Source organism: Anneissia japonica, unplaced genomic scaffold (genome assembly GCF_011630105.1).
Source record: "Anneissia japonica isolate Jap-2015-1 unplaced genomic scaffold, ASM1163010v1 scaffold3735_len701357_cov177, whole genome shotgun sequence".
Classification (NCBI taxonomy): domain Eukaryota; kingdom Metazoa; phylum Echinodermata; class Crinoidea; order Comatulida; family Comatulidae; genus Anneissia; species Anneissia japonica.
In genome coordinates this window covers 489,789-506,392 of record NW_022723891.1, presented here as the reverse complement: position 1 = coordinate 506,392, position 16,604 = coordinate 489,789, and the positions used below count along the sequence as shown (strand labels likewise).

The 16,604-nt window shown below is 35.5% G+C and overlaps 2 protein-coding genes across 2 annotated transcripts; one reads left to right on the top strand and one right to left on the bottom strand.

The window, feature by feature from the left end:
- Positions 1-1,353: 1,353 nt before the first annotated feature.
- Positions 1,354-8,915, bottom strand: LOC117112402 (glutathione peroxidase-like). The gene is made up of 7 exons (XM_033255476.1): positions 8,750-8,915; positions 6,078-6,175; positions 5,166-5,313; positions 3,738-3,886; positions 3,054-3,078; positions 2,398-2,457; positions 1,354-2,193 (listed from the first exon to the last, which is right to left on the bottom strand). Exons 1-7 carry the CDS (start codon positions 8,897-8,899, stop codon positions 2,161-2,163), a joined length of 663 nt encoding a protein of 220 aa, XP_033111367.1. The 5' UTR covers positions 8,900-8,915; the 3' UTR covers positions 1,354-2,160.
- Positions 8,916-12,369: 3,454 nt separating this feature from the next.
- LOC117112399 (NADH dehydrogenase [ubiquinone] 1 beta subcomplex subunit 7-like) lies at positions 12,370-15,832 on the top strand. The gene is made up of 3 exons (XM_033255472.1): positions 12,370-12,574; positions 14,493-14,661; positions 15,143-15,832. Exons 1-3 carry the CDS (start codon positions 12,463-12,465, stop codon positions 15,234-15,236), a joined length of 375 nt encoding a protein of 124 aa, XP_033111363.1. The 5' UTR covers positions 12,370-12,462; the 3' UTR covers positions 15,237-15,832.
- Positions 15,833-16,604: the final 772 nt, after the last annotated feature.

Genomic DNA, 16,604 nt, shown 5'->3' with positions numbered 1-16,604 from the left:
AAAAAGGGGGAAGAAGGGGGGGGGGGGGGGGGGGGGAGATTTAAATGGTGTAATATATTTTTCACCACCTACTCAAAACAATCTTGAATAAGACTGCCAACCTTAAAAACTAATGTGAAAGTTATGATGAAAGATAATGACTGGCAAATTGAGTAGGCATATTATAAGCATGGACCTATTAATAAGTTATAAGGCTTGAAATCACACTATGACATTTTAATATTAACAAAAGAAAAAAACAATTACAATTCACTCGCACGGATCTCATTCAAATGTTTATTAAATTATATGCAACTAGAATATATATGGAGCCAATTGCAGCACACAGCAACTAGTGCACTAATATTGAATAAAACAATGTACCTTTCTTAACAACTGACTAATCAGAGCAGTGCCAGAATTACGCCCGTGTCAAACAAGCACGCGTGTTGTCAAACAAACACCCGTATGTTTTGTGGACCTTAGCAACAGTATCCAATGGGCGGGGCTTAGCGTAAAGGTCCATTAAATTCAAGTTCCTTTGATACTTTTAAAACCTATTCTGACTGGATTTAATTGCACATAAAATCAAGCTAGATACAATTGATCAATACATTTTTCATAATAACAGGACATAACATTGAGGCTGAGGTTGATAACAGCATGGAAGTACATTGTGAAAATCTAGTGTTAATTGACCAATAATTTGTGTTCTTGGGAAACAAATTACTAAACTGGTTTTTGAAGTGGTTAAGCCTTATTTTTTTAATAACCGCTACATTTTCACTATACGTCGAATGTTAATTCCGTATCTGTTCACAAGAGAATAGTTAAGGTGATCTGATTCGACCATTCAATCAGCGTTGCAAAAAGCTGTAGTATTTTCAAACCAAGCCGTACTAATTAGTTTAATCAAAGTTTAATTAGCAGTTTACTAATTGGCTTACCTACCTTTGTCATTACAAAACTAAGTACTTAACTGGTTTAACTAGTATTTTATGCTTAAAATGGGACATACCACTGATTTATCAACAGAAAAACAAAAAGACATTAATTTTAAAATTAAATAAATTATTACTTGCATACTTCAGTCAAGGTTAATTATGTAAACAATATACAACAATTAAAATTGGAACTTTTCCATTGAGTTGATAAAGCACCATAAACAAACATCATGACTAGTGCTGCTTATTTATGTATAATCATAATAATCAGTGTCATTATCATCAGTATCATTATTACAATTTTTAAACAGTAAATAATATACATCATAATTGATTTTGTAAATATTTAGTTAACCTTTAAATTAAACTACTATTTTTACATTTATAATAATAGTACAATAACAATTAATGAAATTAAAACTAACTCTTGTTATAAGGCGTAAGAGTGTAGTGGCTTTAGTTTTAGTGTTTATGAAAACACTCATGTTTACAGGATTCGAACCCAAGACCCTGTGATTATGAAGATTATTAATTAGTTAGTAACAGCACCATTTCATTACCCTACGTTTGGACAGTGAGATAATTATCCAATAAGCTACATCTTCACTTCAGCAACAGGATTTGAACATGTAACCAAAGATTAAAGGGTGACTACCATAACCAACAAACCACAGCTCAAAAGCATTGACATTGCAGGATATGAACCCAGTACCCTGGGATTGGAGTATGACCATCTCATCCCAAATCCATAATGATTATCAAACGCAATATTAATTTTGTAATAAGCAAATTAGTAATCAGAACTGCGCATGCTCGCATCAGGTTCAATCAACATAAATACAGTACACACAGCAAAGGTTTATGTCGATTGACCCTGGATGCGGGCATGGGCAGTTCTAACTATGAACTGGCTTATACAATAATCCTAACTACAAAAAAACTAAAAGTTAAAACAACAAGGAAGACAAAAATAATCTATTTCTAAATTTTGTTTTTGGATTTCTGATATAAGATTAAACTGGAATACTTCAGATTTAAAGCTATCTGTGAATTAGGATATGTGACCTAGTAAGGGCAATTGTACATACACAGGCACGCAATTCTCAGGCCAACCCCACCACTGACGTGGTTTAGGGGCAAACCGTCATAGAGTGTCGTAAGATTACGAGTCACATGGACACACATCCTGGAAACACACCAGCTTGCTCCGAAGTAAACTACAAATACTCGCTTCTTCCTACCAGTACTTTTCAAAATCTTTTGCACAACTCTGAAGGGAAACAAAAGAAAAAACAAACATTGAAAAATTATAATATTTACTTTCTTAATTTAACAAGAATTTTCTATAAATCAATCTTGGTTCCAGGGGCAGTGTCAGCGAGGGGGTGGGGGGAGATACAGACAAGCCGTTGCAGATTAATATACAGTACAACTCCAAAGTAGAGGTAATTTAGTAAACTAAAAAAATACTTACACATGGGGAAGTCTGTGGGCCATATCGTTTGACTGGGATGCCTTCTTTGTTGACCAGGAACTTTTTAAAAGAAAAAAAAAGTAGGTAAATAATTTGAAGCCTATGTTATAATAAAGACATGGAGTTTGAGGAAAGCAAGTCTGACGTAGTAGGATGGAGGTAGGGAATATGATGTTTGAAAACAGTCTGCGAAACTGGTAAAGCGCCTCTGTATGCATTCAATTTGATTGACCGTGCATTTTTGATGATGTAGCCAAACGGGAGATGCATACTCAAGAATTGGTCGGACTATTGCAATATAATTTAATAATCTGAATTGAGTGATCAGAGATTAAGCATTTAATAAACCCAGATAGAGAGATATGTTGATTCTATTTAAAGTCTGAGTTTAAAACAACTCTTAGATATTTGTATTGAGTCATAGTTACAAGGTGTTTATTGAGGATGTGATATTGAAGTATTGTAATTTCTGGAAGGTGCTATTTCCATGACCTTGCATTTTTCAGTATTAAGAGACCTATGATATATTTTGCCCCATTTACCAATGTGGTTAAGGTCACTTTGAAGGATTTTGCAAATAATGTCATCAGCATATTGTGGCATGTGAGAGGAGATTTGTGCAGAAACATTGGCTATATTGTATAATAAAAGCTTACCTTTGTGAAGTTCCATTTTATTGAACTGAAAAACAAAATTTATGAAGGCATCAAATACTGTATAAAGTTGCATACAATGCAATAAAAATAATGATAATAATTATGTTTCAGCTGGAGAGCTGAAATGCAAGTATAATATAAAGTAACGTTGAAACAAATTCATGTGGTTGCTAGTATGGTAGTAGTAGGTTTTAAGGTTATTTTTAACATTCTTCCCAACTTATGCATCTGTGCATAGATCAATGGGTATCGCAATTTCAATTTTAAATTTTCTATCTGGGTCGTCAGTTTAAAGTTTGCGAAATGCTGATGTACAGCATACCGTCTTTTGGAAGATAATTACGTCGTTGCTCCTGTGTACAATATTGCGGTGCCGTGCCACACAATGCACCACCACAAGAACCCACTGCAAAATACGTCTTTAGCTCAATCCACAATATTAAATATAACAGTTACAGTTTTTTGTAAATTTCCCAAATAAGGGCATGATGTCATAGGCCTATCACATCCATATATGGAATGATGATGTCATATCATACCATATATGGGCAAATTACAGGTATTTTTCCCACAAAATTTTAAGACGTTTAAGCTTTCTTTGGTTATGGCAACAAGCCAAACTTTTCATCCTGAAATTGACAGTAATAAATCACAAATAGTCTGCTACACAAGGAAGTAACAAACCTTCCCAGAGTTCCTCCTTGCTTGCTCTTCAGATATTTATACAGTGGGTCAGCCCCATCTCCATTAACTTCGATCTTGGCAAACATGTCAAACTGAACACCAAATTTCCCTACAGCAAACTCCTTAATCTCAGCATTTGTCCCTGGCTCCTATACACATAAATCAGTTAAGCATGTCACATTTAAAGTTCATTTCTTTCATTGTACACATAAATGTCATACAAATTCAAAAAGGTAATGTAAAAATATAAATCTTAATATAAGATGATAAATTCCTGTTTAAAGGTTAACCCTCGAAATAGAATGCAGCTTTCTATAATCATGAGTGCATTGGTACCCTATGTTTTTGTGAGTTTAACAGCTGCTTTTCTGCCAGTAAATGAGAAGTTTAATATCTGTAAATGCTCAAATAATCGCCACTCTTGAATAGGCACCGCATCAAACCCGACTTTCTTTGCTAAGCCCTGCTCTTGAATAAGCGCGGTGATGCTTAATCATGAATATATATTACTATGTGTGTAATGAAATTTTATTTACAAGGTATATACAGTTTTAAAATGAATAACACAATGAAGACACAGGCATTTCTTTATAGACATTTATTTATGATGAAGCAGGCATGATAGGCCTGCTACAGGAATATGTGAGATACAATAGGTAATATGGGAACAGGCATGAAAAGCGTCACACCAATATGTTTTTATAAGCGACACTTTCAAATAAGCGCAGCACTGAAGTCTCAACAAAATTTTATAACAGCTGCAGCATATATTCAAGAATTTAATATTCAGGGGCACTCTAAAACACATTGAACCATGTGATTTAATATCACATCCATATATGGGCATGAGGATGTCATATCATCCACATATATGGGCAAATCATAGACAGGTATTTGTCCCATAAAATTTGAATTATGTACATCAAAGCAAAAAAGCCAACCAACAAGCCAATTTCATCCTGAAACTGGCAATGATAAATCACATCTGCTCCACAAAAGAAGTGTTTCACTTTGTGTTCATAGGTTTCCATGGAAACAGCATTTTTCTGTATCATGGGTGCATTGGTAGACTACCTCTACTTCATGGCTTTAAGTTTCACTTTTGTTTTTGAGTTTGAAAGATTAAAATTTATATAGCACCTAGCACAATCTAGAGAATATACAAGGCGCATTATCCCTTGGTCAATGGATACTGGAAACTGGCACATTTTGTGGAACCTTCTCTGCTCCCTGGGGAGTATCCCTAGTCATGCTGCTTTACACACACAACCCAAACATTCAATGCCATACCATCCTACCAGGTACCCATACTCCTGGGCGGAGAGAGCCCACACTAAATGTGAGCCCACACTAAAGTGAAATTTCAATAGGCAGGACTGCAACATATAATTACACGATAAAGAACATTAGAGGCAATTTGTTCCTTACCTGCTTACCAAACTGGTTACATGGGAAACCAAGAATCCTAAGACCTTTAGACTCAGCGTACTTAGCGTGCAATTCCTGTAGCTGAGTGTAGTTCTTAGTTGTGAACCCTCACTGGGAGGCAACGTTCACTATCAGGCAAACATGGCCTCTGTAAATGGAAATAAGAACAGTACAGTAGGTTAAAAAATACACCCCTGTAGGAATTCAACCAGTGACCTTCTAAGTACTTTTTTAATCATCTGTCAATGGAGTAAACCACCATATTTGGCAATGATTTTTCTTAGACTTTGTACTTTCTTTGCTCAACAGACCCGGATAAAAACAAAAATTTAACAGTGTATAATCTACACGCCCATTTTGTCTATGGCCATGTTGTGAGATTTGAACCCCATACGCTCGATTATCTTTACACACAGAACATGCATCTTTACCGCTCAGCCACATTTCACCTGATACACATTGCCAGTAATATTATACCCCTATAATACAACAACAACCAGTGGATACAAATATATGGTGCGAGAAGCGATAACTGTACTACTTGACAAGCTCCTCTAGTACCACCAGCAACACCACAAATTACGCCCTTTTCTTATCACAACTCAGCCCACCCTTGGACTCCATCTGTGCGATAGTCAGGATAAGACCTGGATCCGCGCCTGTTGTTACACTTACCAAACTAAGGCCATTTTGGGCCTGGATAGTATTTAAGGTGTTTTCCAAAATTTCAACAAGGATGGTATATAATATAATAAATAGAGATATTTTTTTTTTATCCAAAGTAAGCCTACAGGGATACTATGTGTTACATATTTTGCCTGGAAATCATGAGAAGTAATCAACTTAATATTATGAATTCTAATCAGAATCAGAAATTAATTTTGTAATTCAGAGAAGATACTGATTGGTTACCTGTACTTCTCCAGGCTTACTTCATTGCCATCTATATCAGTGACTGTGAATTCATAAATGGACTTTGCATTCTTCCAATCAACTGTTTGTGTTTGTGCCTAGATAAATAACAAATTCTGTGTTAATATAACATATGGATAGGAAGAATGGAAGGAAATGCAGTGGAAGGGAATGAAAAAACATGAAAGAAAGAAAGGGGTGGGAAAAAAGGAAAGAGAGAATTAAGGAGGAAGGAAAGTGAAAGGGATAGAGGAAAAAGAAAGGAAATTGAGAGGAGGAGGGAAATGGAATGAAAGAAGGGTATTAGGGAAGGAGGTTAGGAAACAGTAGATAAGTAGACAGATGAAAGAGGAGGGAAGAGAGGCAGAAAGGAAATTAGGAGGGAAGAAATAGGGAGAAAAAATGGAAAGAAGAAGATAATGAAGACAAAAGAAGGATGAAATGAGCGGCAGAGAATAAAGGAACGGTGATGGATTCAAAAAAAGTTACAGACATAGGGTCAAACAAGTCAGAGATTTAAAAGTTTAGGATGATGAAGTTTGTGCTTAGATCACAACATAGGAACTACAATCCCAATAACTTTGGTTGGATGGGTGTCATAGTCATAAATGGAGTCATAGATGGGAGAGGTCCATGTCTGTCCAGAAGGGAAAACACCCCCCTTCCCCCTCCTGTGACCATCTGCTGGTATCACAACCGAAAGATGGAGGAAAATAATTGTAAGGCAACGGAAGAAATGAAAGCGAGAAAGAGTAAGAAGGAAGAGACAGAAAAATTCACTATGAGGAGGAATCGTGGGCTACTGCTAAAAAACAAACAACTTTCATAATGTGATAATGGTGATAGAACGACCTCCTAAAGCAAATGATTAACCAAGGCTGGGCTACCATTATTATTATTAAAATAAGGGAAGCTTGAACTTTTGACCTCAATGGCCACTACAATTCACATACACTAAGTACTGTAACCATTGAATATATTGACATAAAGGTGGATTGTTTGATAAAGTTCAAAAAGCAAACATTAAATATTGTATGGAACCAGTGGCGTAACGATGGGGCCTGGGGCCCTGTGGCTTTCTGAAACTGGGGGCACTTTTTGGGTTCCCATCACTAATTCCATCGTGGGATTTTATAGATGTGCTCATTTTTTAATCATGTTTACAATGTTATTCTAAAATGTTTTTAACGACAAAAAAATGATATATCAGTGGAGAATCCAGGTATTTGAAATAATGGTGCCCGGGATTATGCTATTGCCCTGGTGGGGCTGAGATTAGAAAATGTATGACTATGGCACGTCTAGATGGCTGGAAATGGCACTCACCGACTTAAAATTGTGAATATAATTTTCTTGTTAATACCTCCATTTAAAAGTTTTTTTGACAAATTTGTTGGGGTCCAGAACATCATAATATACAGGGGTATGCCTTGCAGTCGATTTTAGAGACACATTATGGTGTTTTGTATCACCAAAGTCCTTTTTTGTCAGGGTGCTAAATCGAGGAACCTATGGGCAGGGTGCCCTACGGGGCCCTAGGGTTCGGGGGCCCTGCAGACCGCCGCATGAGAGCGCATAGGTGTTACGCCATTGTATGGAACACCAACACGCTGTAACTTAAATTGAATAAAAAATGTTCAATTATTTTCTTATAAAATGATGGAAAAGAAAAGATTTATGTATTATTTAACAATATCATACACTAAGTTGTTCATACCAACATCACCTGAAGCCAAAGTCTAATTACCATCGACGTTAATTTACCTACAAGATTACGCTAATTTATCTTCCAGAAGACATATTAAAAATTAATTATTAATTACAATTTATACAATCTGGCGATAGGTTGCTAAGAAGCATCTTAAAACTAGGCAAATACTTGGTTATTAGTATGGTAGTACAACCCTTTCATAGAATATAATGTGTACTACTAAATGCTGACTCGTGGTTATGCAATTATATGACACTTGCTTATTTCCTCTAAAATGTTAAAGGCACAAACACCTACTACCAATTTGCAGTTGTTTTCCATTTCATTATGATATTGCATTCTGCTGTTTATTATAGTGTAGGTTTGGGACTACTATGCATTACAGGGCAAATTTTATATTATCAACAACAACAACAGACTTCTCAAGTTCATAAAACGCACTTCCATATTAAAATATGTCTTCAAAATTTCCTTCTTAGTAAATGAAAAATTTCTGTAGTCACATAATTTGTAAAGAAAAAAGTTTTTTGGTTTTTCCGCCCCTATTTTTTTCTGGGAGTTAGGTGGAATAGGGCAAACCAAACCAACAATTTATTATTTTTTGGCCTTATATAACTTACTTAATACTGGGCCCAAGGCTGCATGTATACAGGCTACAGACGATGTTGGGGTCTATGTAATTGTAAGTAATTAATAAAAAAGAAGTACTTAATAAAAAAAGAAGTACTTAATAAAAAAGAAGTACATGTCAATTTCATTTAGGCCCTAGGCCTATATATATTCACTAGCAGGCCGGCCAAATCTAGCTAGGGCCTAGGGAGGCCTCGGCCTAGGCGGCCCTAGGCCGAGGGAGACTAGGCACCCACTAACGAGAACTATACATTAGAGAGAGGCCTAGGGCCTAGGCCTAGCCTAGACAGAAGCGCAACAAACGCATGCATTTGCGAATCAGGAGACTTACCATGCTTGCGAAACCTGCAACGCCTACGTAGCAAATGACCGTTGGGTATCGGATCTGCAAATAACCACTACGTAACCCAGATCCAAGGAAGTTAGTAAACAAATGAAACGATCTTATGACAACCATAACACCCCAACCACCATTGGTCATGAGTTATTATTCTTTGTCGTCAAAGTCGAGCGAGGGATAGAAGCGCCCGCTATAATAATCATAGTCCAACTTGATTATCAATCTTGATAGTAGGTCTTTGGTTTATGAACACAACTACTTCAAAAAATATTTGAACCAAATTTTATGAGGACGGACGGACCATCCTGAAGAAGTCTGGGACCCTCAACTTGTGACAATATTATCATCAGATGCATACGGTATTTATGTATAGACACATTTATATTAATAAGACCAGAGAACATATATCGAACACTAGAAACACAAACCACGATAATAATAATAATCTTTTTTCCACATTATTACTCCAGTCATTGGAACGGTGCCTATGGAGGAAATTCTATAGTTTGCTGCATGAAATGTACCAGCGCATTTGCACTCGAACCTCCTTATTAATCCTTAGGTACCTTATATACACCTGGTGGACAGAAGCAATACAGATAATTAATTGTTCATAAAGGATCCATCTCCACTCACTGGAGCTGAAAATTTCCAACAAATTTCGTACCACAATTATATTAAAAATTAACGGCTTGGAGAGCTGGCAAATGATATACAAAACTATAGCATTTAGGAACGTTATAAAAAAAAATGGACTTTTGAAATTTGGAGGTCGAGTGGGAGTTTAGGGACGAAGTCCCCAGGACGCTCCGACAAAGTGGCATTTTTTCTTTCCCATAATTTGTGAATTCTATTTAGATTTTCATTCATTTTGGTGTTCCATCTGTAGGCCTACAGATGAAATTGTTCATAATGGAATCTTCAATCACTGTAGCTTATAATTTTCAACAAATTTCGTAACACAGTTATCAACATTCAACGGTTAGAAGAGCTGCAGCAAAAATGCAATGCATACTATAGCATTTCACGATAATTAGGAACCAACCGTCTCGCGCATCGTGCGGGACGGTCCCGCATTTCAAAGTGATTTTGAAAACACGCATTTTCCAGAAACACATGCGTGATCATAAATTTGTCACGCATTCAGTATACAAGTCTATGCGTGATAACGAATTATCATGAATTCATTGGAAAATTTATTTAAAATTAGAAGAAATTTGTTTCATTAACGATATAAAAACGGTCATGGAGTAACTTAAGTCATTAGAGAGCTTTCGTAACCTCATTCAAGAATCAATTCACCGACAAAATATCTCTTTCTCGACCACAACAACCCAGCCAATCTAGCACTTAATAGGTAGAATCTAGGAAGCGCATGCTTTCTTGCGCGTTCATTGCCACAGTCAACTGTTAAGTTAATAATGTGGACTGAAACTCGGACCCACCGGGGATCCGCCCTTGGACCTCGGCGGTGGTTCTGGTAGCCCCCCGGCCCCCAGCCAACTGGTGTAGTCACGCATTTCAAATCCCTCAGGTTGGTAACTAGGCCTATGCTTTATAGGTTTTAGAAATTCCCCGGAAGCTTCGACAAATTCGTGAATATTCTATTTAAATTTCATTAGTTTGTGTTTAGGGATCTGAAGAAGTACCATATAGGCTACCGTTTTATGTCCTTTACATCTGTAGGGCCAGAGATAACATTGTTCATATGGATCAATTTGTAATCACCAGAGCTGATCATTCCAACAAAGTTCATACCACAGTTATTAAAAATCAGCGGTTAGAAGTACTGGCAAATATAAAATACAATGCATGGCATTTAGCAATAATTTGGAACAAAAACTTCGTCAGGTTGAAAAAGTGAACCCTTTGGAATTGGGAGGGGGAGGGGTTACGTCTGCACCCCTGCCTACGGACCGGGGCCCGTATCCCCAAGAAGGAGGGATCCCTCCCCACACTTAGTCGGAAAAAGTCCACATTTTTTAAGACAGTCGAGAATGTACATTTTTGTAAATTTTTTTCATTTTTTTTAATACTGTGTATACTTTCAAAAAATGTATTTTTAAAACAATTAAACCGATTATACATTAAGAGCCCAAGACCCTATGCTTCTGTTCTGTTACTGTAATCTTTTTCAATCATTAAGATTATAATTTATATGAAGAAAGTGTTGAGCTTATAGTAGAGGGCTTCCAATGTTTTTAATTTTTTGTTGGATTCTCCTTTTTTCAATACCGTATGGATTTGAATTTGATTGACTATACGATGACAGAATACAATCACAATGGATGGCACGGACCTTGAAATCTCGAATTCCATCAACCAGCTTGAAATATGTCTTACTCTAATAATAATAATAATAATTGTCGACATACTATAGCGCATATTATAGACTAACCTATGCGCTTTACATTATAACCCCGGTCACTGGATCAAGCGCGTGGAACCACAACACTCATGCCCCATAATGTTGCAGCTGTAATCAGCGCATGGTTGTGTTTGAACTTTTTTATTTATTTTTTATTTTTAAGAAAATCATTTCCTTGAGTAAGTTGAGGTTGGGGAAGATGAAGATCACGGGAAGCCCTAGTATTGCATGTGGATTTCAAAATTTGTTAAAAAGTTACAGGAGAAGTTTTAAGGGAGTGTATTATTAATATATTCAAAAACAAAAAAACATTACCGGAATTTTTTAATACCATAGACAGTTATTAGAGTTTGAGATTAACAAATAAGGAATCAGGAATAAACCAAACGAGGCACGTTGGAGATGGTGCGAACAGCTTTTTATATTTTTTAAGAAGATAAATTTTATTAAGATTAGAAGGGTTGTTCGCCCATACGATATTACAATAACTAATAAATGGAAGAATGAGAGAGCACTGAAATATTGCGGAGAAGATAGGAAGGTAAAAAAGAAGAGAGACGATTAGATACCAAATACCAGTGTTTTTTGAAATTTTTATTTCAATTTTTTTTTTATATGAGTTTTACATTTTATTTCCTCATCGATTTTGACACCAAGATCTTTGTATTTCTAACAGTTTCGAAAGGTCCACTGATTAATCTCAGATAAGAAAGTATAATACATACTCCCAAGTATTGAAATACACGCCATCGTGTTGGGATTCAATATTTCGACATTAATTATGTCATCATCAGGAATGGATTCCTGTGTGTATTTCAATACTTGGAGTATGTATTATACTTTCTTATCTAACAGTTTCATTCGCCCTTTTTTGGTGACGAAATCCAAACAACATGAAATTGCTATTGTTAATGTTAATATAAAATTTGTTAATAATAAAGTAATCGTGTATGTTATTTTAATTCTTGGTTAAATGTGTAGAAAATCATTTTTCAATCATTAAGAGTATAATTTATATGAATAAAGTTTTGACATGGATACGGATAGGCTATATAGAAAGATGTTTAAAAATTGAAAAAGGATCAAAATTTTAATTTATATCTTTTCATAAAACTAAATAATGATTTATTTAATCCAATGACAGTGAAATCAAATAAATGGGTCGCCAGTAGTCAGCACGACGTAGTCGAGGTGACGCTTACACAAATGCGTCATTTCCTCAACGCGTTGTTACAAAATGAGACCGTTCATAAAACCGGCCAACGCAGACTCAGCTCAGGTTTTTGGAGCAGGTTGGAATTAATTAAAGAAGTAAAACCGGTTGAAAATATCCAAGATGGGACATTATGTCTCCCATTATTTTACACACCCGGATACTGCACCGAAACTAGAAGCTGACCCAACATTTGATCCTCTGTATGGTTTCCCAAATGGTCGAGAAGAAAGAGGTAATGAATGCCTAGGCCTACCCAGTGGTGCCTAAAGGCCAGGCCCTGCTGGCCCCTGGCCCCTGTCCAGGTGTGTGCCCTGTGTTTTGTGCCCCCGGTGCAGTGTGTTGAGGGGATATTGGCCTAGAGCTTAGGCCGAGATAATAATAGTGCAGTATTATTAATTTTGACCAGACTGAAAAGTATTAGACTTGGTGAAAATCGCCAGGCTAGTATACACCGTCCCACCCTCAGTTACTGCAACTGGGACTGAGTATTATTTATTATAATTTATACTAGCCTAGCCTACTAGTACTAGGCCTATTATAGAGGCTAGGCTAGGGCCTTACCTAGCTAGGCTAGAAAGAATGCCACCCGTTTTGGCCGCAAACCAGTTTGTCTGCGACGATGTATTTAACAATAATAACATCCAAAAAATCAGGAAATTAGGCCTACCTAGGCCTAAGTCTGTTTTCTCTGTATTAATACTAAAATATAGACTACTATATACATATTTTAAAAGGTCCACTGATTTATTAATCTACTGTACTCGACCAAGAAATAAGTAGGCTTATGATCCAGTGGGAAGTTTAAGCTTGTTAAACTTCCCGTTTCTTGCATGTCATGTTAATGCCTGCCCTAGGTTTCCCTTGATGAATTGACACAAATAAAGCATGTTTTTTTTTGCATTTCCCACAGAATATTTTATTACTTTTTATTTAAATATGCATATTTATTATATTATAATTGTCAGTATTTTATATTTATTAGTCATTGAATTATTCGTATTGATTGAAAACATAAAATTTACAAAATGTGTTTCATTATCGCAGCATATTTATTTACCATTTACTAAGCTATGATTTTAAATTTAATGGTGGAATTAATTATAATTATAAAATTCTTCTATCTTTAGGCATGCAACGCTTACTATAGATACATGTAGCTATGCTGGGCTAGTACTATTATCAATGTTTTGCAGAGCAATCTCTGTATAGGCTTATTCTAAAAGGCTAGGAATACTACAGAGTGCATAGGACTGTTTTGACTGCAAACCAAAATTATGCTGGAATGTATGGAGCACATTTTATATTTTATGTTTTTCGATAAATTGAGTTTGTTGAATGACTAAAAACCTATAAAAAAGCTAATTATAATATAGTAATGTTAGTATGTTCTATGTGTTTACTTCAAAAAGTAATTAATAAAAATGTGTAATGCAAAAGACATTTACGCATAAATAGTAATATTAATTAATATGAGCAAACACTACACATTTCAGTACATACTGTATAATAACAGTTTAACAGCCAAACAGACAGCATTTAGTCTTAGCAGTTGGCTTTAGACTTTAAAGATGCGACAATACAAAGCAAGGAGACACATATGCAGGTGTTACGTACACACAAGTCTGACATTTGGGATGCCATCTACTGAAAAAAATTGGTGCTAATACTGTATAATCGCATATATAAGGCGATCTGCGTATAAGACACCCCCTGAGTTTGAGAAGATTTTTTAATGATTTTTGTACATCGGGCATATACGAAGACCCCCTTGTTTCATCGTCCTTATTCTTAATTTTTGCTGTTTTTATGGTCTTGATACTGCTTGTAGCTGTCTGAAAACAGAGCCAATTTTAGGGACAATCTTCCAAATAATACCATTTTATGGACTTTCATAAAGTTCATCAGTCTTTCCCTGCTTTTAAAATTATGTTCATTCATACTAAACAGTAGCTTCGTTTCAGTAGTAGTTTGTGTTACCAAACTGAACATAAGACGAACATGTCAATTTTAAATGAAACATTTGTATGTGTTTTGCGTATAAGGTGACCCCATGATTTTCGATTACAATTTGGTATTTTAAGCCTGGTTTTATACGGTAGTATAAACTGTTACAGTATTAATGATGATGATGTCTTTATTTATTTATGTAGTGATGATTGCAACAGAAGAGGAAATGGACAATGCCAATTTGAGCTGGAAAGACCGAGACTATTGCGCTCACACTCTGATTGCGTACAAGAAATGTCGCCGTGATGATTTCCCACTGGGTTTAAATTGTGGCCATGCTAAACATGCATATGACCAGTGCGAGTTTGAAGAGTAAGTTTAGGTCAACTGAAGACCAAGATCTGTGGTTTAACTCCAACTTGCCTTCCATTCCCAGGGTCCTGTCATGGTAACAGGATTTTTTTTTAAACAAGTCCACTCCCTAATCCTCATAATGAGACTTAGCTTAATATGTGGAGCATCTTGTTTTATGTTTGTCTTGTGAAAGGATTGCCACTCGTAAAGTTATGCTTGCTATTGGCATATCCTTGGCCCTAAGCTTAAATTAAATAAATTTGCTGACAAATTTGTGATGGTTATCACTAATAAAAAATATGCATCTCCCTCTAATAAAAGACCCTCCAATTCAAGACCACCTCCAATTCAAGACCACTTTATTTATTATTTTAATTAGACACCAAACAAGACACTGGTCCCAAAAGAGACCATTATTCATATTTTTAAAGTTCTGTTGTATTCACTGTTCTTTATTGAATATATATTAATAGTTTACTATTATTATGCATCTTTTCAGCTACGTGCTACGAATGAAGGAATTTGAGAGAGAAAAGCGTCTTTTAGAACGAGCAAAAAGGATTAAATTAAAAGCTGAGAAGGAAGCACTGTAAACTTGAGAATTGATTGATAGCAAAAGAAACTGAATTAATACAGACGTTGACTAAAGGCAATTGTATGCAGTTTGTCATTGTTAAAAAATGGGAGCAGAGCCAAAAGAATTAAGCACTAAGTAATACTAGGGAGCTTTCGATTGTACAACGATGGTAAGACCCAGAACTTAATGGCGTCACTAAGAATTCATCTGCGCATACGAGAACACGGGAGTTCTTCTGACCCAAATCTACATTGTGCAGAATGGTCACGGATGAATAATTCTAGAATTCACATCGTCATGCAAATCGAAAGCTTCTAAATCACGAGAAAATGAAGGCATTTCTAAACAACATGAAACAAACCAGAAAACTCGTTCAGCAATAAAATCTCATTTTGATCGGAAATTTAACTGCTTTCAATGCTGTTCAATAAAGTATGAAGTAGAGAGAGGAAAAACCAAGACTGGAAAAACTAATTCTATCCTGGCAAACAACTAGAATGGGGATAATTTGTGTTAAATACTTGAGTATTGCCGTGATTCATCTAAATATTATAATAATATTGCAGGGAGTTGCATTGCGTGTTAACTGCATTAAAATATAAATTTATCAGACACTGTTATATTGTGTTTATGTTGAGTTATATTTTTTTCAACTACAGTATACATAATAACTGGGCAATACTAAATATTAATGTTTCCAGACCCACCCAGTCATTTTTTGGCAGGTTATGTTTATGCCAAAATATGTCTGGCAGAGCTGTTTTGACCCCACCAGAGAATATCTGTATGCTAACAAAGTGTAATTGGTGTTTTTTTCTTTAATTGGTGTGATATTATCAATATGCTACTGACCAGTGTAGAACCCAGAAATTTGAAGTAGAGGGGGGGGGGTTTAAATGACCTCAGCATGGTTGGGACTGAGGATAAAACTATTTATTATGGTTATTACAGCTGGAAATGACACTCTTGAGACTTAAATTTCAATATAATTTTCTTTTCTCTATTTTATTTTAATTTTGAAGTATCCCCTCCCCAGGGGAGTTGACATTTTGCAATGATTGTCTAGAATGGCAAAAAATTACAAATTAAAAACAACTTTTTTTTCTTTTTTTAGTCATGTCTGATATTTTTTTATTGCAAGACAGCGATTTTCAAAAGCCCTATGGTTTGCCAATCAAATTTACGGTTCAAACATCCATGCTCAGATATTACAAGTCATACAGAATTTATTACTATGCAGACTTGATGAAATGATCACCATGGTAACAAATAATAAGTCATACATAGTTTATTTTCATCCACATGATAAAAACTTCATATAAAAAATTCCTAAACATCCCTTATTTTAGTAATACTGTATTGATAGTTTATTTTGTTTTATATA